The sequence below is a fragment of the Sardina pilchardus genome, chromosome 16 (assembly GCF_963854185.1).
Source record: "Sardina pilchardus chromosome 16, fSarPil1.1, whole genome shotgun sequence".
NCBI classification, from domain to species: domain Eukaryota; kingdom Metazoa; phylum Chordata; class Actinopteri; order Clupeiformes; family Clupeidae; genus Sardina; species Sardina pilchardus.
The window spans coordinates 3,660,444-3,682,905 of record NC_085009.1 but is presented as its reverse complement, the minus strand read 5'-3'; the positions used below and the strand labels follow the sequence as shown (position 1 = coordinate 3,682,905).

Sequence of the window (22,462 nt, the reverse complement as noted above, 5' to 3'; positions counted from 1 at the left end):
ATCACAAATGACTGGTTATTAGCTAAGTTGATGCAAGCTCTTGAGACCAACATACCATAAACATTTTGTCTTCCTCGGCGCCACGGTTCAGGTAGTTATGTAGGAAAAACTGTCATTTTTGGGCTTCGGGCGGGGGCAGCGCGGGGGTGGAGTGACCCCCGGGGACGAAACGAAAATTTTCCACAGAAGTCTACTGGGGCTACATGCGCACCAAGTTTCATGCGCTCCGGTGTTACAGTGTCCCGGGAATCGTTGACGAAAAATGACGGGGAAAAAAGAATAATAAAAAAAAAAACTTTGACAACAACTATATGACCGCTTTGCTAGCTACGCTAGCGGCGGTCATAATAACTACAGTGTATACAAATATAGCGTGTGATTTACTATAGTAATTTTCCAGACATTGTACTGTACTGTACTAAATACTATAGTAAGTCACAAATCTACAGTACACTACAATGTCTGGAAAATTCCTATAGTAAATCACACACTACATTTGTAGTAAATACTATAGTAAGTATAGTGTAATGTATAGAATACTACACTGTGTAGTGACTTACTATAGTATTCACTACAGTACACTACAATGTCTATCTGGAAAATTACTATAGTAAATCATTACTATAGTCAATCACACACTATATTTGTAGTAAATACTTAAGCATTATCGCACGAGTGGGAGTGGTGTTGTTGGCCAATATCGCCACGGCTGTGGTTCGCCGCAGGCACGAAGCCGAAGGCGGAGTGCGATAATGCTTTTATACAACAGTTCCATTGCCAACAAAAAAAGATACCCGAGTGCATTTTTAGGAAGGATAATTATTATTTGCCATCGTTTTATTTAGCCCAGTTCCTCCGCTATGCGAAGTAGGCCTAGCTCAGAACGCTTGTGGTTGCTATGCAACTGCTAAGTCAAAGAACATGGAATGCCGTCTCTGGTTAAATCAAAGCGAAGAATCAACGTCGCGGAGTGATTATTAGCTGTGAAGAGTCACCAGTGGTGATATCGGTTCATATCACCACTGATAGAACGCGTCTCGTCCAATCAGATATTGCTAAATCGTTCGACCGGACTTAACTGTTGTATAATATAGTAATTACTACAGTGTAGTGACTTACTATATTATGTACTACAAATATAGTGTGTGATTTACTATAGTAATTTTCCAGTCATTGTAGTGTACTGTAGTAAATACTATAGTAAGTCACTACTGTAGTAGGCCTATATTATAGTAATGTATAGTATACTACACTGTGTAGTGACTTACTATAGTATTTACTACAGTACTATACAATGTCTGGAAAAATACTAAAGTAAATCACACACTATATTTGTAGTAAATATTATAGTAAGTCACTACACAGTGTAATGTACAGTATACTACACTGTGTAGTGACTTACTATAGTATTTACTACAGTACACTACAATGTCTCTCTGGAAAATTACTATAGTAAATCATTACTATAGTAAATCACATACTATATTTGTAGTAAATACTATAGTAATTACTACAATGTAGTGACTTACTATAGTATTTACTACAAATATAGTGTGTGACTTACTATAGTAATTTTCCAGACATCGTAGTGTACTGTAGTAAATACTATAGTAAGTCACGAATCTACAGTACACTACAATGTCTATCTGGAAAAATACTATAGTAAATCACACACTACATTTGCAGTAAATACTAAAGTAAGTCACTACACAGTGTAATGTATAGTATACTACACTGTGTAGTGACTTACTAAAGTATTTACTACAGTACACTACAATGTCTATCTGGAAAATTACTATAGTAAATCATTACTATAGTCAATCACACACTATATTTGTAGTAAATACTATAGTAATTACTACAGTGTAGTGACTTACTATAGTATTTACTACAAATATAGTGTGTGATTTACTATAGTAATTTTCCAGACATTGTAGTGTACTGTAGTAAATACTATAGTAAGTCACTACTGTAGTAGGCCTATATTATAGTAATGTATAGTATACTACACTGTGTAGTGACTTACTATAGTATTTACTACAGTACACTACAATGTCTGGAAAATGACTATAGTAAATCTACAGTACACTACAATTTCTGGAAAATACTCATGTAAATGACACACTATATTTGTAGTAAATACTATAGTAAGTCACTACACAGTGTAATGTATAGTATACTACACCGTGTAGTGACTTACTATAGTATTTACTACAGTACACTACAATGTCTGTCTGGAAAATTACTATAGTAAATCATTACTATAGTAAATCACACACTATATTTGTAGTAAATACTATAGTAATTACAACAGTGTAGTGACTTACTATAGTATTTACTACAAATATAGTGTGTGATTTACTATAGTAATTTTCCAGACATTGTAGTGTACTGTAGTAAATACTATAATAAGTCACTATTGTAGTAGGCCTATATTATAGTAATGTATAGTATACTACACTGTGTAGTGACTTACTATAGTATTTACTAGGCCTACAGTACACTACAATGTCTGGAAAATTACTATAGTAAATCTACAATACACTACAATGTCTGGAAAATTACTATAGTAAATCACACACTATATTTGTAGTAAATACTATAGTAAGTCTCGTCAAGTCAAGTCAAGTCAAGTTTATTTATATAGCACATGTAGTAGGCCTATATTATAGTAATGTAGTATACTACACTGTGTAGTGACTTACTATAGTATACTACAATGTCTGGAAAATTACTATAGTAAATCTACAATACACTACAATGTCTGGAAAATTACTATAGTAAATCACACACTATATTTGTAGTAAATACTATAGTAAGTCTCGTCAAGTCAAGTCAAGTCAAGTTTATTTATATAGCACATGTAGTAGGCCTATATTATAGTAATGTAGTATACTACACTGTGTAGTGACTTACTATAGTATTTACTACAGTACACTACAATGTCTGGAAAATTACTATAGTAAATCACTACACTATATTTGTAGTAAATACTATAGTAAGTCACTACACATTGTAATGTATAGTATACTACACTGTGTATTGACCTACTATAGTATTTACTACAGTACACTACAATGTCTGTCTGGAAAATTACTATAGTAAATCATTACTATAGTAAATCACACACTATATTTGTAGTAAATACTATAGTAACTAGATGTACCGCAAAGCGATACACAATATGACCGCCGCTCAGTCCTGCACATTCTCTCCGCAAATATCAATCACGCTTTTGTTTCCATCGCCTACTCCATCCCCTATTGCAACTTTTATGTATGTAAATGAGTGTGTGCATGTGTTCTTGCTTTTGTGTATGAGTGCTTCTCTGTCTATGAGTGTGTGTGTGTGTGTCTGCTTGTGTGTGTGTTGAATGTGTCTCTATGTGTACATGTTCACTGTGTTCTCTGCCGTCACTGTCACTCCAATATCAGATCACACACTCACACACATGCGCGCGAGTGAACACACACACACATACGCAGGCACACACTCACATACACATACACATACACACACACACACACACACACACAGAGAGAAAGAGAGAACACACACAGAATACACACAGATAACACAGAACACTCAGACACAGAGAGAGAGAGAGAAAGAAAGAGAACACATACAGAATACACACAGAACATGCACATACACATATACACAGTGTTGGGAGTAACGCGTTACAAAGTAACGCATTACTGTAATTCCACTACTTTTAGCGGTAACGAGCAAGTAACTAAGTATTTTTTAAAATCAGGTAACGCAATTACAATTACTGAAATTTAAATGAGTTTGTTACTCGCGTTACTCTCTTTTGTGAAAATCGAACACTTGCAGACAAGAAGACAAGAGGCTCACTTCTGACCTGACGTCGCAGGGTGGCACACACACCAATCGAATCAATCAATGAGCATTAAACCACATCATGGCCGACAGTGCGGATAAGATGAGCTTTCTCTCCTGGAAGTATGGACATTAATTTTCGCTCGTCGAAATCAAAGGCAGAAACGTAGTGGTGAGTTGTAAAATAGCCTATGTGCAGGTGCAAAGACCCCACATCTAAGAGTTCAACCTACCTAAATCATAGAAGCAAGACACTTATCTTTTCTATGACGCCAGAAATATCCTCTTTACCTTGTTCGTTTTTTTAACATTAATTTTATTTAATGAAAACATGTCAGTGAACTATGCGTGACTTTCCCCGTTAAAACCGAATGAAAACTAATTACATTCACGTACCTCTTAAAGTGACAGTCACTCAATGAGACCTACACACCACTCCTGTAGGCTAATGTCATTAAAGACAAGTGTAATCAACATGAAGTGGCCTATTCAAATTACTGATTATTTTTAGCTATAAGTAATTATGCAGATGCTAAAGCACTATTAACTGTTAACAAAATATATATAGTTTATGATTATGAATTCTAAATATGAAATAGAAACAAGATGAGCCATTTTCTGTGGGTTGAGCAGACTAGGATTGCCACTGCTGTGAATGATAGGTCACTATAACCGTGTCCATACCGTTAGGTATGTTATCGATGACATGCATCCTCTGTCAACTGTTGAGTCAGTGACCCACTAGGTCTAAAAAAATATGTTTATTGTGTTTGACGACCCACTAGGTCTAAACAAATATGTTTATTGTGTTTGACTGTTCAGTACTGTTCGTATTTACATCTAAAGCGCAGACATAAAAGTAACTTAAAAGTTACTTTTCTTAGTAACTAATTACTTTTGATATACAGTAACTGGGCAAGTAATTCAATTACTTTCAAAACAAGTAACTAGTAACTGTAACTGAATACTAATTTTCAGTAACTTGCCCAACACTGCATATACACACATGCAAACACACACACGCGCACACAGAAACGCACCCATACTACACATACTACACTGTGTAGTGACTTACTATAGTATTTACTACAGTACACTACAACGTCTGGAAAATTACTATAGTAAATCTACAGTACACTATAATGTCTGGAAAAATACTAAAGTAAATCACACACTATATTTGTAGTAAATACTATAGTAAGTCACTACACAGTGTAATGTATAGTATACTACACTGTGTAGTGACTTACTATAGTATGTACTACAGTACACTACAATGTCTGTCTGGAAAATTACTATAGTAAATCATTACTATAGTAAATCACACACTATATTTGTAGTACGCCACTGCCATACAGGGAACAAAGTAGGCTATTGCAATGCAATGCAAGGTTAGTTTTATTTCTAACATTGCTTTATCAACACAGGCATGTGCATCGATAGTCTGACGTTATAATTTATTTGTTTCGGGTGTTCTGTGGAGTGTTTTCAGTGGCAGGCTGGATGTTACCCTTGACTTGCGTTATCTCGGCACCAGGTTAGCACGAGATGAACGCTGCAACTCAAGGAAGGGCAGAAATTCACTGAAAATGGTCCTCACCGACCTATATCACCCCGACTAAGTTGGAAATTATGTCCTATATCCAAAATTCCTTTAAGGTCTCCTACCTGGTCAGCTGTGCCTCCTGCGCTGCCTGTCTCTGTGCTCTCTCTCCCTCACTTTGGTCACCTGACCCTCTGTTGCCTCCTCCTCTCTCTCCTTCAACAATTGCTATACCTCTGTCGCCTCCTTCATCTCCTTCTTCAATTGTTGTACCTGTCATCACCTTCCCTCTCTCCTGCTGTACTTTCTGTACCTCCTCTGTCGCCTCCTTCTCTCTCTCTGGTCACCTGTCTCTTTGAGAGGTGGTATATTCTAATCAGTTTTGGAGAATGTGTGTTCCCTCACCAAAAAGTTGGAAAGCATTTTAAACACCTTTTGCCCACTTACTAGCACATTAAGATTGTTATAAAATAATAACTAGAAGAGCACTCAGAGAGCGCAGACCTCCGCCTGTATTGTTCTTCCCAGGTTGTCCTACATTTGAGCCTAAACTATTCAGATCGCCACCATGTGGCCATACCATGCCATTACACCACTAAGCAAAACACATAAACGGCTCCGGATCCCGACGATACAGATCAATCCCAAAATGTAATAATTTCTTCCTTGGGTCATTTCTGACCTTCCCTGAAAATGTTATCAAAATCCATGCATTACTTTTTAAGTTATCTTGCTAACAAACAAACAGACAAACCCCGATAAAACTGTTGGCAGAGGTAACAAAAGTTATTCATTCAGAATATTTGAGGATATTTTTTATTTTTTTGATTTGATGATATTGGGGGGTTATATTAGCTGGATCTGATTTTTTTTTGGGGGGGTCATGACCTTCTTAACCCCCCCGCAAATTACACACATGCCTGTCTTTTTGTTCATAGTTACTTTGTTTTATATTTACCTCCGCCAAGGAGGTTATGTTTTCATCGTTGTCTCACTGTCTGTCTTGTCTGTCTGCAAGATAACTAAAAAAGTAATGGATGGATTTCGATTAAATTTTCAGGGAAGGTCTGAAATGGGAGTTATCCGTTGATCCGTCTGGATACAGGAGGCGTTTATGTTTTTCGCTTGGCGGTGTAATGACATGGTATGGCCACATGGTGGCGCTCTGAATAGTTTAGGTTAAAATGTATGAAAAGAAGGTTAAGCTAATAAAAGTTATCCGTTCGACTTTTCGACGATCCGTTTTCCTTTTTTGTGGTCTTTGTCAATCTGTTTGTTTCTGACTGAAAACGACACTGCCACATGCCAAAAAAATGTGTGAAGTCAATGGATACATATTTATTTGCCATCACAGGTCTCAAAATGGTTCTTAATGCCTACCACACACAGGCTTTATGCACTCCAGTGCTTTCCTGTGCATAGATGAGCATTAATGGTCTCTTTTCAGCATATACACAACATTGCATGAAAACTTAATGATGCTCTCTTAACTTCAAAGTTTTACTTGAATACATAATATAAACTTGTATTTCAGTGATATTACAAGAGGTTAAAAAATCATATACTACTGGTTGAACTTTTCAGTTACTCTCTCGATTATTTGAAACGTAGTATCAATTTGTACCACAACAGCTTATTTAACTCAACGTGGAAACAGCAAAGACAACAAGAGGGCCAGTTCAGGATGAATGTAGGTTTCTATTGTCCAGGCTCTGTAACGTATCATACATTATAGAGGAACTTATGAAATAAATAAATAAATAAATCTAACCAAGTGTCTAACCAACAAATTTGCTTAACACACCGACAGATTTGCTTGTTTCCATGATGAGGCATCTTAACATAAGTCAACTGTTTTAGATTTTAGCTCTAACCAAGTCAGTTTATACAGAAAAACAATACCAACTAGATTATTATATCTTGATATAAGATTATTGACACTTGGTTAAATTTTATTAGCAGTTTTTGCAGTGAATCAGCACGCTCGATCAAAGGTCACTGTGGTTGTCCAGCTGGGGTGGCCCAACAGGACAGGATTCCCCTGGGTTCCTCCACCCCCCAAACGCCTTCTCCAGGTACAAGGCGGTGGCCAATGTCAGACGGTCCTGCAGTTTCCAGGAAATCACCTGCACGCCCAGCGGCAGCCCCTCTTGGCTCAGCCCAAGAGGACACTGAGTAATCGGCAAACCCAGGACATTGAAAATGGCTGCAGCAGAGAGGTGGTGGGAAAGGAGACATTTAAAGTCAGTATTTACATAATACAAAAGGTTCAAAGTATATCAGATATCAGACAACATACAATAAAAGTATGGGACAAAGTGTAAGTTACCAGTGTAGGCAAAGTTGAAGGGTCTGAAGAGTTGGTGGTGGTGCTTAGGGGCCAGGCGGGGATAAGGGGGGTACAGTAGCACCCCATCAGAGCCCAGCAGCTCCTCCAAACGCCTCTCTAGCGCCTCCTTCTGTTGCAAAAGGAACTGTGACGGCTTACCAAAGTGAGCCATCTCTGAGAAAGCCATGCCTTGGACAAAGACACACACGTACGTACACGCATGCACAATTATTACACAGTCAATCCTGTCTCTGCTTTAGAATGTGTGTATGCTGGTCCTGTCTAACATTATACATATGGCATAATTTAAACACAAAAAGGTGCTTTCATGACATCAGCTTCAAAAAGATGACAATGAGAACACTAGACAGGTGAAGTGTATGTGTGGTAAGTAAAATGTATGATGGTCCACTGATTACATCATCGTTGTGATGTGGACGATGTGGTGTAAAGCAACAAATTGAACAGTCAGGAGGTGACTGCACATACAATTATGTAAAATTATACACAGTTATATCAGTGTATAACTAGTAGTTAAATGTAAACCTGGTTAACTCCATGACTATATAAAATGGAAAGGAAAACAAATAAAAACAGATACAAGTTTAAAAATAGTAGGTAATAATGATTATATTAAACTTGATGTGCCACATGGACATGCACATTCTCTCTGCTTGTCAATTTGTGCGTGTGTGTGCATGTGAGTGTGTGCGTGTCTATGTGTGTCCATGTGCGTGCATACGTTTGTGTGTGTGTATCTTTACATATGTGTGTGTATGAGTATTTTTGTGTGTGTGCATGCGTGTGTCTTTATGTTTGTTGCTTGCACATACAGTATGTGAGTGTGCCTGCATGTGTGTGTGTGCGTCTGTTCATGTGTGTGTGCGTGACTGTGTGTCTTTACCTAATGCTGCCATAGTGTGAGAGGATCTTCCCAGCATCCACTTGGCCAGCTCCCATGGAGGCCAAACAGCCGACCCCCCCTCCCCCATCAGCTCTGCAAAGGCCTGTGGGGGCTGAAGAAAACACACTCAGCCATCGCCAAAAACACACTCACTTTGGGCTCTAGCTGTTGAAGCTGGGCTGATTACTGTGGACTTAAAAAGCATATATGCTGTTTGTATAAGTTCTTTGCAGTGCCTTCCAGTAGCCTGGACTATGTGATCGCAGCATCACTACACCGACTACTGACTATGACCTTATGACACTCTCACCTACCTTTCCATCTTTGTCAGGTAGGCCCATGAAGGTGTCCCAGATTGGGAAGCCATACTTCAGCTCTGGCAGACGCAACTCCTGAACTTTGACCCCAAGGTCTGCTTCCAGGCGCTCCACAACCTATAATAACATACACACACACACACACACACACACACACACACACACAATGGTTGGCAGGATTTCAGCCAGTTGACCTCCCAGTTGGCTACCACCATCGTTATAAATGGCCACATCTGGCGTGCTGACTTCTGATCACATTTTCACAAGCAAGCCAATTAGGTGGCACATAACACATTAGTGGTAGACTGGGCACAAAAGTATGTTAGTAGACTGGTGGATGAACTGGCGCTTTACTTCCCTGCTAGGAGGAGCAGACAATCCACATGGATGACATCATTTGTGGCCATCTATAATGTGGTACCTAATTGGCTTGTTTGTAAATATGACTAGAAGTGATTATGTTGGTTGCCATTTTTAAAGGTGGCAAGTGGCCCACTGCCGGCAGTACTTATTAGGCTTATTTAAAGAATCAGGCTACTTCTCCTGTGTTTTCCTAAAATTTTTGCTGCAGTCTGTCCATCTACATTTCTGCCATCCTTTTGCCACAGAATAGGCGACTGTTCCATAACTTTTCTTGTCTGACAGGAAATATCCTCCATCACTCAGAATAACAGAATGTAGCAGAAAATAAACTAAAATGACTTCCCTCCCTTGTCATTACAGTACAGAACTGAATTGTATGATTCATGTTCAGCCACTTTGCCACTCTGAGGCAAGGATACACAAGGGTTGTAAATGTAGTTGTGTGCATGTGTATGTGTGCATGGTTGTGTGTGTGTGTGTGTGTTCGTGATTGTGTGAAATTGGTTGTGTTACTGTGCATGTGTGTGTATGTCTTTGACCTGTCTCTGAGCCTGTATGAGCTGTTTGTCCACAGGAGACGTGTACGGCGATCCTCCATCGTGAGGAACAGAGTAGAAACGCAGCTTCTTCAAGTCCACAGGTTCAGATAAGGAAAGCCTGAGAACACAGGAACATACATGGAAATCAATCACAATGCCCCAGTGGGGTGATGGGGACACTGTACTTCCTGTACTTCATACCTTCAAATGAGATGTTAAAATGAGGTCCTGACTCACCGTGGTCATTAAAGATCCCGTGGCACTTATCGTAGGGGGTGGCCTGGCTACTAAATTCCCATACTGGCACATTCAATCTGGCCCCCTAAATATCCCCAAGTGTAATTGGATCATTCACTCCCTCACCTGCAACTCAGTCTTGAACTTGATTCACTTGTTTCATTTGAACATTTTCTAACAGTTTGTCCTTACATTGTATATGTGTTATATGTGTGCTTATTCGACATCATTGTAAATAATTTTTCGAGTTGAAATAAATCAAATCCCTCTCCACCTCAAGCTGGTGTGTGGTGAGTGTTCTGGTGCATAATGGCTGCCGTGCCTGTGCATATTGGTGGTGGTTAGTGACTGTGAAGCACTTTGGGTGCCTAGAAAAGCGCTATATAAATGCAATGTGTTGATGCTGAAAACAAACACACACACACACACACACACACACAGAGCATCTGTGGAGAATGGGAGGTAAGAGGGTGAGTAATGAAGTTCTGTTGTGTTTGTGTGTGTGTGTGTGTGTGTACTTGTGAGCATTGGGTCCTGCCATGATCTTAAGCAAGGGCAGCAGGTCTTCAGCGTAGCGGCACATGGGTCCGGTGCTCAGGAAGTCCTCCTGCTGACCAGAGCAAGGGGGTAGTTGACCATCATTACTCACAATGTCTGTGTGGGGAAACACACACACACACACACACACACAGTCTGACTGCCTGGAGTTACAGTGACACATGCTAAAGGACACACATACACATGTACACACTCCAAAATAATGAGAATATATACAGTAAGAGCGGGAGAGAGAGAGATAGAAAGTCAAGAGTGTGAATGCTGTCATCATAGCAAAAGCTGGCTGCTTTGAAGAGCATATAAAACATTTACTACATGACCCTACATAAACCTCTCTTAAACCTGGGACCTCTTAGCGTTAGGCCAGAGTGAGGGATCTGAATTTAATTCTGGCTGCTGGAAGTCAATGGAGAATAACTAAGAGAGGAGTTACATGTGTCCTCTTTGACTGAAAAGCATTTTGAATCAACTGTTTGGTCTTACTACACAAGCAGACAGGCCAGCTAACAATGAATTACAATAGTCCAGAATGGAAAGAACCATGGCCTGCACAAGCAGTTACTGTATGTGGCATCTTGTGCCAGATGAGGTCTGATCCTTATATTGTAACTGATAAACCAACATGGTCTTGTGATTGAGGCTACATGCTCAGAAAAACTTAGTCGGTCTTCAATTACAATGACTAAGTTATGTGCTGACTTAGTTGGGGTCAAATGTACACACTGCTAGCCAGTTCCATTGATTATAAGCAAGATCAATAAAGATCAATAAAGTATCTATCTATCTATCTATTTATCTTTCTATCGGTATCATAACAGAAAGCTTAATTTCATTTCATGTGCCTGGTCTAGCCTGCCTGTAAGGATTACATTCAAACAGTATACATTATAGTCTGTAATACATGACTATTTGTACATAGCATAAATACATGTTATAGAATGACTAAGAACATATAAATACGCACATGGGTTGCCCTTGTGGCCAAAGATGCCATTGAAGTAGCAGGGCATACGGATGCTGCCGCCGATGTCTGAGCCCACTCCAAACACAGAGGCCCCTCCGCCCACCAGACTACCCTCCCCTCCTGAGAGAAAGAGAGAGAGAGTGAGAGAAAGAAAAAGTGTCATGTTAATAAGAGTGTGCTATACACTGTAGGCTATATTGTCTGTAGATGTTGGCTGTTTCCTGAAGACACTGTACATGCAAATAGTTTGCTAGGTCGTTGCTAGGGTAATTGAGGGTGCCTAGTATTAATACTTTTAACTCAATGGAGAGAGACAGAGAAAGGGGGCTTACAGGTGGTCTACACCCCACAAGTGAAGGCATCCACGCGTAGGCGCCAACATGAGTGTGGTGCATTGTTTTCGATACAACCTTGCACGACAGCATCGAAACTGCCACCGCCACCATGTTGGCTATGGTTCGGTTATATTTTTGTCAGTGCCGCAATAAAATTAAATGCTTGTCAGTTCAAAATCTCTGTGCAGATATGCATGGCAAGGGACTCATGTCAATGGGTCAAGGTCTTAATGTTATGTTCTGTTAGTGGAAAAATATGACTTTTACAACCACATTTTTGAAAGATGCAAAACACTGTCAAATTATCAATGTAGGAAATATTGAAATATTATTTGTTTGTTAATACCACACACCACTAGTTATTACATGGCTATAACACAGCTGGAGTTAAGTGTGTTTTTACCGTGTAATTGCAAATGAAAGACAGAGATCTGTATTCCTGCTCTAAGGTATTGGTCTTGAATGGACAAGCACTGATCTGTTTTTACATTTGTTATTTTCTTTATTTAGCCTATTTATTTGTTTTTTTTTCTATGTAAAGCACTTTGGTGCAATGCTGTTGTTTTTAATATGCTATAAAACTAAATTGACTTGACTTGACTTGACTTGATGCAATGACCAATGCGGCATTACATGGTTATTCACACTGGAGATGTGTATGGCAGACTAGGGGCATACGTATTGTTTGTGTGTGTGTGTGTGCGTGCGTGCGCGTGCACATGCTCACCTGAGCTCCCTCCAGCTGTGCGGTCCAGGCTGTAGGGGTTTCTGGTGAGTCCGTAAAGGCGATTGTGGCTCTCGCTCCACATGCAGAGCTCCGGGATGTTGGTGACCCCCAGGGGAATGGCCCCTGCCCGCTTCAGGTTTGTCACAACTGGCGCATCCGCACTGGCCACCACTCTTCCCATGGATGGCAGGCCAGCGGTGTGTGGCATTCCTAAGAGAGGGGGGGGTACAGTGGAGGATGTATTTAAGCATGCCTGCAATTAGTCCTGTTCTTGGCCAGCAAATTTATTTTTCTAGACTCTAAGAGGGAGTTCAAACTCTCTCCTTAATTGATTTGTGGCTATAGTTTGAATAGACTCATTGATCAGCTGTTTTATTAAGACCACAGCACACAACTTGTATATCTTGAGGTTTACAGTATGCCGTTTATTAGACACAGTAATAAGCACATTGATAATGCACTGGGCATGGAAACTTATATACAAACATTGTGTTATTTTGACATTTATAAATAGGCTACTTACATTGTAAGTACATTGAGAATCTCAGATGATAGAGTAGAATCTCAGATGTTCAATCAATAATTCAAGGATTATGGTCTTGGAATTTACCAGACTTGTTTGTCTTAGCAACTTACAGAATATGAACATTAAAATAATTAAAATGAACAGTAAACAGCTTTTTAAAAGTTGTTAAGCCTGCATTAAGCAAATTAATAATAAGAAATTATTACTACTATAACACAAGTTATTTCGAGGGAACGCAAAAGATATTGCGAGAGGCCCCAGTCGTGGCGCGACTGGCTGGGGCACCTGCACTGCACGCCGGCGACCCAGGTTCAATTCCCGCCCCGTGGTCCTTTCCGGATCCCATCCTACTCTCTCTCCCACTCGTTTCCTGTCACCCTACACTGTCCTGTCTGATTAAAGGCATAAAAGCCCAATAAAATATAAAAAAAAAAAAAAAAAGTTATTGCGAGGGAACGCAAAAAGTACTGGTGGGAACGCAAAACTATTGCGAGGGAAAGCAAAAAAAATATTCACCAACGTGATTCACCACTATTCTCCTGATATGTTGGCAACTATCTATTTTTTTCTCTTGGTGTTCAATTTGATGACTTCCGATGAAAATCCTGTATGACGATTGTAAATCGAACAGACAAGCGTCCACAAACCAGGAAATAAACGTTTGCCAATGGATCTAGGCCAGACTCTCCGTGAGAGAGTCTAGTCTCCAGGCTAGCTGAACACCAGGTTGACCAAAAGAAACAACTCAGCTAACATTAAAACTGCTAATGTGGACACTGCTGAGAGAAGGGTGCAGGAAGGTGTGTGTGTGTGAATGTGTGTGGGCTCATGTACACCGGTGCATGTACTGGAGTGCTTGATCAATGAGAAATATCAGAAAAAGAGCATTGGGTCAATATTCGCCAGAGTTACACTTTAAGATCAATTTCCAAAAGATTTTTTTATTCCTCTTTTTAGTCACTTCAGCATGGGAGTCTGTACGGCAACTGTTGGTGGCGGCTAGGTACAGCTGTCTGCATATCTATCTCTGTTGTAAAAGGTGTGTGTGTGTGTGTGTGTGTGTGTGTGTGTGTGTGTGTGTGTGAGTGACTGAGTGAGTGAGTGAGTGAGTGAGTGAGTGAGTGAGTGAGTGAGTGAGAGAGAGTAAAACATTTAAGTGAATGTGTGCGTGTACCCTGCACGGCGAAAGACTCCTTCATGGAAAATGGGACCCCAAGTAATGGGAGTCGTTCAGCCAGAGCCTCCTCTCCTCCTTCAGTCTCTTCCTCTATCAGTCTGTCTACCTGAGCAGCCTCCTGTAGAGCAGCAGAGAACCTGAGAGAGAGAGACATTCTGTATCTGTGTCTCTGCTTAAAAATATCCATAAACATGTGACAACTAGATATAAAGTGGTGGCACAAATCCAATCACACATAAAACTGTATGGTGCCCATTGATAGTCCATTCATATTTGCAACAGGGTCAGTGGTACAGTGCAGCTGATGACTCATATTATATGTTGGTGTGCTTCAGGTGTGCCCATATTTTATTATTTTATAAACATATTTAGTCAATTTAATATCTATAAGGAGAGGGGTTGAAAGGGGCTAGTGGAGGACTCACCACATTTGTTTTGACATGCTTTTGTAGACAAATAAAGCTACAGTCCGTTGGATAATCTTTATTTAAGAAAAATGGGAACTCAATGCAAAGAGAATCATGACAATAAGGGAATCACCCTTGATCCCTTTCAGCATCCAGAACAAACTCAGATATATTTTTTGTGCATATGTGAACACCCTAAACGAACTCAGACCCCTCTAAAGCAAATCATGTTGAGACAACCTTGGGAGCATTGTAAATAGTGAACACAAAGCATCCCGGGTTCACTTTTGTAATATTGTAGCCTATTTTATCCTTATTGACTTGCTATTACTCAATGAGAAGGCATGTTGTTTATTACAAAAACTATTAGCATTAGGCTTATAACAAAACATGATACAGACATTTGTAATCTGGCTACAGCCAAACAAGTGTGTTAATAACGTTAAGATAATGAATATCCTCTAATTCAAGCTACTGGTTAAATCAGCCTATTCTGGATTGCATTGGTCAACATGACCTGCTTCTGTTATCTCTCTGTCAAATTATACTCTAACACTCTAACAAAAGACTCATTTGTTTGAATTGAAAGAGAGAGAGAGAGAGAGAGAGAGAGATATATACTGTATGCTTTAATGACAGTTCGTATGGGTAACAGCTGATAGAGTTGGCTGCCCATGTGGATGTTAAGTTATGATGTTGTCATAAACTTGTGCCACTGCCATACATGCTGCACCACACACACACACACACACACACACACACAGACACACACACACACACACACACACACACACACACACACACAAGAGTGGGCCTGACCTGTCCTTGACCATGGCATTGAGTAGAGGGTTAACCTCCTGGATTCGGTCTATGTAAGCCTGGACCACATCAACACTTGACACCTGCACACAATATAAATAACACAATCTGTCTTTTGTGCAATAAGATACCATTATCTGACATACACATACCACACACAATTACGGCTCAACTGCTACCAAACACATAGCACCCTCCTACGCGCAATCACTAGAGTTCAAAGTGAAAATAGGTGACTGATTAAGACACTAAAACAATGACAACGAAATATCAGGGCCTCACATGTGTATAGTGGGCCTACAACCGGGATGAAGGGAACATTCCAGTTTTCTCTGAGTGCAACGACGGCAAACACCATTTCAACAAAACATATATTAACCTCCGTTGCTCAGCCAACTACTTTCTTGCTACACCCTTTTATCACGGAGTTACAGGTAATAAATGTGATGGTCAAAAGGAAACTTAATTTGCAATTTATTTATTGTATTATTATTATTTTGTTATTATGAGTGTTTTTCATCTGAAGGTTCAACTTCATGGTTATTCAGTAGACGATTAAGTGCTCTCCCCAATTCCAGACTTTCACATTGCGTGTTTGTATGGATGCAAAACAGCCTTATGTGGCTATGCTATGTAGGCAGAATGTCCATGGAAAGAGGAATGAAACCGATCAGGCAATGAACCCCATGTATTCTATACATGCACACTTATCTGTGTTTACGCTATATTTTGGTGAGACATGGAATAGAAGTTTAGAAAGATTTCAATACTGTATTTGGGGGTTCGAGATTATTATACAGTAAATGCATAGTGCATGGTAAAAAGGGGTCTTTGGGCACTGTATAGAACCATGAACCATGCAATCTAAGGGGTTCTTTTGATGATTCTTTCAACATGGTTTAAAGGAACCAATTAGGGGTGCCATGAAGCATGCAATATAACCATGTTTCTAGTTTTAGTAGTGAATTAGAGTTTATTCTCGAAATTTCGACTTTAAAGCAACACTAAAGACTTTTTCGTAACTTAACATAATGTTTCCAAAATCATTTCGCCTGTTCATCAACTCGTAACAGAGTGAACGGCACTTATGTTCTGCATTCTCTTCGCGGCCCTCTACCGGCTATAACCGCACTATGTAACTTTCCCAGATAGGTAGCGTATGGCTATGGCTATGGCTATGGCTATGGCTATGGCTATGGCTATGGCTATGGTTATTTAGCAGACGCCTTTGTCCAAAGCGACATACAAATAAATAACAATACAAATTAAATTAACAGTGAACAATTACAAACTAGGGAGAATAGTAATATTATCAGTAAAACAATAATTTTAAGCACTAACCTAATGAGAAATAAAACAGTGAAATGAGAATAGCAATCAAATAAGACACTCAGTTAATTATATATAATAATAATAATAACTAAAGCATGGTATGGCTAAATTTAAGGACAATAGCAAAATAAATTTCAAATTCTATCAATAGACAAATTATAACAAAACAATACTATTATACAAACCATAACACATCACAAACTCAAAGGACTAAGTGCATATTAAATAAATATGCCTTAAGACCCCTCTTAAAAGATCCAAAGCTGTTGCTGGAACGGAGGGCACTGGGCAACTCATTCCACCAACACGGAACCACTGAAGAATAGGATCTACAATTTGACCTAGCATGTATGGTTGGTCGACATAACAGACGCTCCTCAGAAGATCGCAATGGGCGGTTGGGAATGTACATCGTGATTAAAGAACTGAAGTAGCTGGGAGCAGATCCAGTCAGTGTCCTATAGGCCAGAGTGAGAGATTTAAATTTAATTCTGGCTACTATAGGGAGCCAGTGGAGAGTAACTAGGAGAGGGGTTACATGTGTCCTTTTTGGCTGATTGAAGACCAGTCGTGCTGCAGCATTCTGAATCATCTGTAGTGGTCTTAAAACACAAGCAGGTAGGCCAGCTAACAGAGAATTACAGTAGTCCAGCTTGGAGATAACCATTGCCTGTACAAGAAGCTGAGTGGAATCTTGTGTCAGATAAGGTCTGATCTTCCTAATGTTGTACAGGGTATACCGACATGACTTTGCAATTGAGGCAACATGCTCAGAGAAAGTAAGTTGGTCATCAATTATGACACCCAAGTTACGTGCCGATCTGGTTGGAGTCAGTGAGGATGAATCAAGCTGGATATTGATCTGTTGGGGAATAGCTGTTTTTGCTGGAAACACCAAGAGCTCAGTTTTGGAAAGATTAAGCTGAAGGTGCTGATCCTTCATCCAGATTGAAATGTCCTTCAGGCATGCAGAGATCCGATGGGAAACACTAGAGTCCTCAGGTGGGAAGGATAGGAAAAGTTGAGTGTCGTCCGCATAGCAATGATATTCAAATCCATGAGAGCGAATAATCCCACCTAAAGAAGTGGTGTAAATAGAGAAAAGGAGGGGCCCTAATACTGATCCTTGGGGGACTCCTGTAGTGAGGTCATGAGACTTTGATATCTGTCCCTGCCAAGACACGCTAAAAGAACGCCCTTTAAGGTAAGACTTGAACCAGTCAAGAGCTTTCCCAGAAATTCCCAGTTCATATAGTGTAGAAAGGAGAATGTCATGGTTAACCGTATCAAAGGCTGCAGATAAATCTAACAGAATTAACACTGATGACTGAGCGTACCTGTGGTTCGAGGAAATGAGACCTAAGAAACCACAGATTTGACTTGCTTCGATGTCGCAATACATCATACTTTTATAAAACCACGCAACATGATATCTTGTCTGTGGACATCATTATTTTGGTGGATAAACAAATGGCGTGCGTGCAACAGAGGAAAGGTGCTTTACGCCCTAGCCCAGGGCTCTTCAATTAGCGGCCCGCGGGCCGGATCCGGCCCCCGAGATACTTTGTAGTGGCCCTTGAAGTGTTAGCTGATGTTATTATGAGCAAATCCTTATGATCGGTAGAGACGTAAATAGCTGGTGGAAAACACGATAATGGAGGTGCAGTGATAGGCTACACTGCGAGTAGCGCCTATAAATAATGTTCTGTGAGGTGCGTTGCCGTTGTAGGCTACTTTGTTACTGGATATTATACAAAGAGGTGCCTTGCTTCGTTTTTACGCAGCGTCACCAACATGTTGACGTGCGCCAAATCCAAGCTGTTTTCCTCAAAGCATGAAGCATTTTTTGGTGCATGAAATCTCACCGGTAATGTGCCTCTCCAGTCCAAGCAGATCCTCGCGAAAACATTCGTCACTCGTAATGTAGCTATTGGAGCAAATAGGAGTCGGTTTAAAAGTTTAACTTTGGTGGCATCAGTTCTGTTGCATGCTCTCACTCGCTCTGAAGTCCTGCAGCCACTGCACCTCAGCCAATTGTACGTAACGTTTTGACCGAGTTGAACATAATATAAGTTCAATCTTAGCTTAGTTTCAACGTAAATTGCCACTACGTTGGAGTATTATAAGCTACTAACATTTTAACGGGTTGCACCACGCAAATAGTTTCAGCGTGAAACTAATACACATCCATCGCCTTGATGTCAAGTCCACTGTAAGTAATTGATTTGTGAACACGTTCATCCAATTTAAATGGTGGGAACGTTAAATGTATGTTGAGAAGAGTTACATATGCGACCGATTACGCACATTTAATACATTTAAATACTGTTTGAAACCTGTTTGTGCCCATTGGAAATTGTATGGACCTAGCAGTTACTGCGCAAAGCTCAGATTCCATTGCTGTTAATGTTATCACAGATTTCATATTAGCCATAGCAATGCAGATCCAGTGTCACCTTCCCAATGCCTACCACTGTGGTAGTCTGGGCCTGTGGCAGAAATATTCCCAAAACACAAATACAACAAAATAACCACAAAATAATTATGCTTTTACAAAATGCAACATATTAGCAATATAGATTCAGTGTCACCTTCCCAATGTTGGCCTACCATTGTGGTAGTCTGGGCCTGTGGCAGAAATATTCCCAAAACACAAATAACCACCAAAAAATTATATTATCAGAGAATGTCTAGTAAGGGACGGGCTCTGATATTAAGCATTTACAAAATGCAACATTTGAACACCCATATTGGTGCTGTTTCTAGTTTATTGTATCTACATTTGTACGTAATTACTCATATTTCAAGCGGTATTTCTCCGGCCCCTCAGTTGTGATACTTTTCATGAACTGGCCCCTATTACAAACTAATTGAATAGCCCTGCCCTAGCCTATGTTGCGTTAAAGTCGACATGTCTAGTTTAATCTCCTCATGGCAAAACATTTATTTTTTCTTAACGTGCCCCTAATACTCCGTAGTAGCCTAATACGTAACGACTAGGTTACTTCACAATAGACCACACACGACTCAAAGGAAGGTCGCAGACAGTCATATACAGTAGACTACAAAGACTACAAATCCCAAACCTTGGTCAATAGTCTAGAGTCAGTCACTGCTTTTAAAGTTTCTACTATTTCAATTCGTTGAGAATTTTGTTTTAAAAAACCCATCTAAGATGCAAACCTCTCTCTGGCGAATTTTCTTTGCAATTTGCGTCGCAGACAACTTCAGCAGCGGGTTGGTGACTGGAGGAACTTTGGTAGGTGCACCAGCGGTCGGTCTTGGACTCAGCAACCAAAATAAACCATACAGCACTGCCATAACCGCGCTCATAAACCATACTTGCAATCGTTCGAGGAGAGAGAGGGTCATGGTTGCGATTTGAAAACGTCGCTCTTAAGTCAGCAAAAGTCCCACACCTGCGCCCGGACCTTCTCCTTCTCAAACTGTTCAGTCTCGATAACGCTTATAAACTCCCGTCATACGCCGTGACGTATGGCCAACATGACAGATGACCGCAGTGTACTTCTGTGGCGCTCCTATCAGGACCGCGTTCAGTCCCTACAAAAAGAAGCAAACACTTGATTAACACTTGTGCACTCAACCGTTGTGTTTAACCAAAAAGGTCGTTCATTCTTAGGCTGTTTTCGAATAATAGAGCCTGATCGGTGTAGGCTAAACGTGTTTGTGTTTGTAGTGTTTTTCAGCTTATCCAGCATATTCTTGTCGTGATTGCCTTTTCATACTCCTTCAACTTCATAATGATAAGCCTGTAGGCTAATCAATGCAACTGGCTAAACAAAACTCTCCTCGTGGGAAGCTTGCGACATACTGTTCTGTGAGAAACGCGCTCCGTATCGACTTTCAAGTGAATGTTGACTAGACCTATACTGGCTGTTTTCCACTAGATGGCGTAAAATATCTGCGTAGAGCAGAGGCGTTGAGTAGCATGCAGGCTAGATGCAGTGTTTGACACGTCTGAGAGTCCTTGAACTAGAAGGGTTGGTCCATAGCCTACGTGAGGGGAATACAGGTTTTTTTTAATAAAAAAAACAAATTACACGCAATTTCGAAAACCGGGTTCTTTTTTTCAAAATATAACCCAAACACAATTATCCAAACACCTCACTCAATTTGGGTCCAATTTGCATAATTCCTAGATTGTTTGCAAAATGACACACTTCAGTCAAAATATACACACTGATCAGACATTATTACAGCCAGTTTCACACTGCTGTGATTCTGCATGATGAATGCAAAGCACATTAGTAACGGTGGGCTTCATAGTGACTGAACATGTTACTTTGACGTCACTAAATAACCATAACCATCACTGTGACAAAGCTGTCAATGTTAGGAAAGTCAGTGTAATTTGTACGGATTCAAATCCAAAGTAGTCTGATTGCTTCATCTTACTGCCTTATCTCTTAAAAGATAAGATGTCTAAACCTTCCAAAGGAAATCTTCCAGACCGAGAAACCACAATACAGCCGTTAATATGATGCTGAGAAAATGTATTTTAATAATGTATTGAATTAACATGGATGGTGTAAAATAGTGAATCCTGAATTGGCCATGATCGGACCTTGGTCACTTGGGTCAACAATCAAACTGCAACAAAATTGCTGGTTGGCCAATCAGTGAGGTCCACCAGAAAAGTCCTCCTGAAGACAGGCGGGGTCGCCAACTGCCACGTCATAATGGCAGCCATACTCAGTTACCAGGCAGACAGAGGGCCAGTCCTGAATGTGATTATCCGGGTAATGAGTGACAATGAAGTCCTTCATGTTGGCCATGTAGAGGCGGTACACCTTAATGGTGTGGTGCAGTGTGTAACCCAGGAGACACATCTCCACCTATAACACAGAAATGAGTACTACAGCCATCCCTGGCATTAAAGAGGCAACATCTCCATCTGGATGCTGGAGGTGGAATTACTGGCATGCTTCATTATAGATAGATAAATAGATAGATACTTTATTGATGCCCAAAGGGGAAATTGTAGCTCATGCTTGATAGAGACCTCTGAAGTTCACCTACAAAGAAAGCTACCATCTTTGCTCATAAAGCGGTGTTAAATAGGCTAGTGATGGGAGATGGGAAGTGGTTCCTTAGGAGAGACTGTGGGTTTCCAGCAGCCTATATTGAGTTGATGCTGAATGAAGTCAATGATTATGATAATATCCTCATTAGATAAATGAATCATCAAATGAATTAATAATGATAATAATACAAAAATAATACCCACATGTAAAAAATGACACGCGAAATGAGGTCATTAAAACGTTTGGCGCAATTGCGCCGCGCTTCCGAAGTGCTAGCCTTGTGTGAGAGATAGATTTGACGGCCGTTTTTATCAAGTCATTCGTTCTAGTACAAGTTGATTATCAATATGCAGCAGTGAACGTGCATGCACATGAAATAGTTATTGATGACAGGAGACAGACATTCAAGACAATCTGAGAAGTAGGCTACTACTGGTGCAGATTGGACATGCTTCTCGCGTACAGGTTTGAGTTCCACGTCATAATTCGGTAGCCTT

General features: G+C 40.1%; 1 protein-coding gene across 1 annotated transcript; it reads right to left on the bottom strand.

Moving 5' to 3' along the window:
- Positions 1-6,703: 6,703 nt before the first annotated feature.
- Positions 6,704-20,358, bottom strand: faah2b (fatty acid amide hydrolase 2b). The gene is made up of 11 exons (XM_062517011.1): positions 20,104-20,358; positions 15,589-15,671; positions 14,360-14,499; positions 12,660-12,869; positions 11,598-11,717; positions 10,594-10,729; positions 9,839-9,956; positions 8,934-9,053; positions 8,620-8,731; positions 7,716-7,904; positions 6,704-7,592 (listed from the first exon to the last, which is right to left on the bottom strand). Exons 1-11 carry the CDS (start codon positions 20,290-20,292, stop codon positions 7,375-7,377), a joined length of 1,635 nt encoding a protein of 544 aa, XP_062372995.1. The 5' UTR covers positions 20,293-20,358; the 3' UTR covers positions 6,704-7,374.
- Between the last annotated feature and the right edge of the window lie 2,104 nt (positions 20,359-22,462).

Bases quoted from the DNA above. Each gene is read 5' to 3' on its own strand.
- faah2b (XM_062517011.1), bottom strand. From the start codon at position 20,292: ATGACCCTCTCTCTCCTCGAACGATTGCAAGTATGGTTTATGAGCGCG. The intron at 15,672-20,103 runs GTTTGCATCTTA...TATTGTGTGCAG, and splicing joins AGAAAATTCGCCAGAGAGAG to GTGTCAAGTGTTGATGTGGT. The intron at 11,718-12,659 runs GTGAGCATGTGC...TCTTTCTCTCAG, and splicing joins CACAGCTGGAGGGAGCTCAG to GAGGGGAGGGTAGTCTGGTG.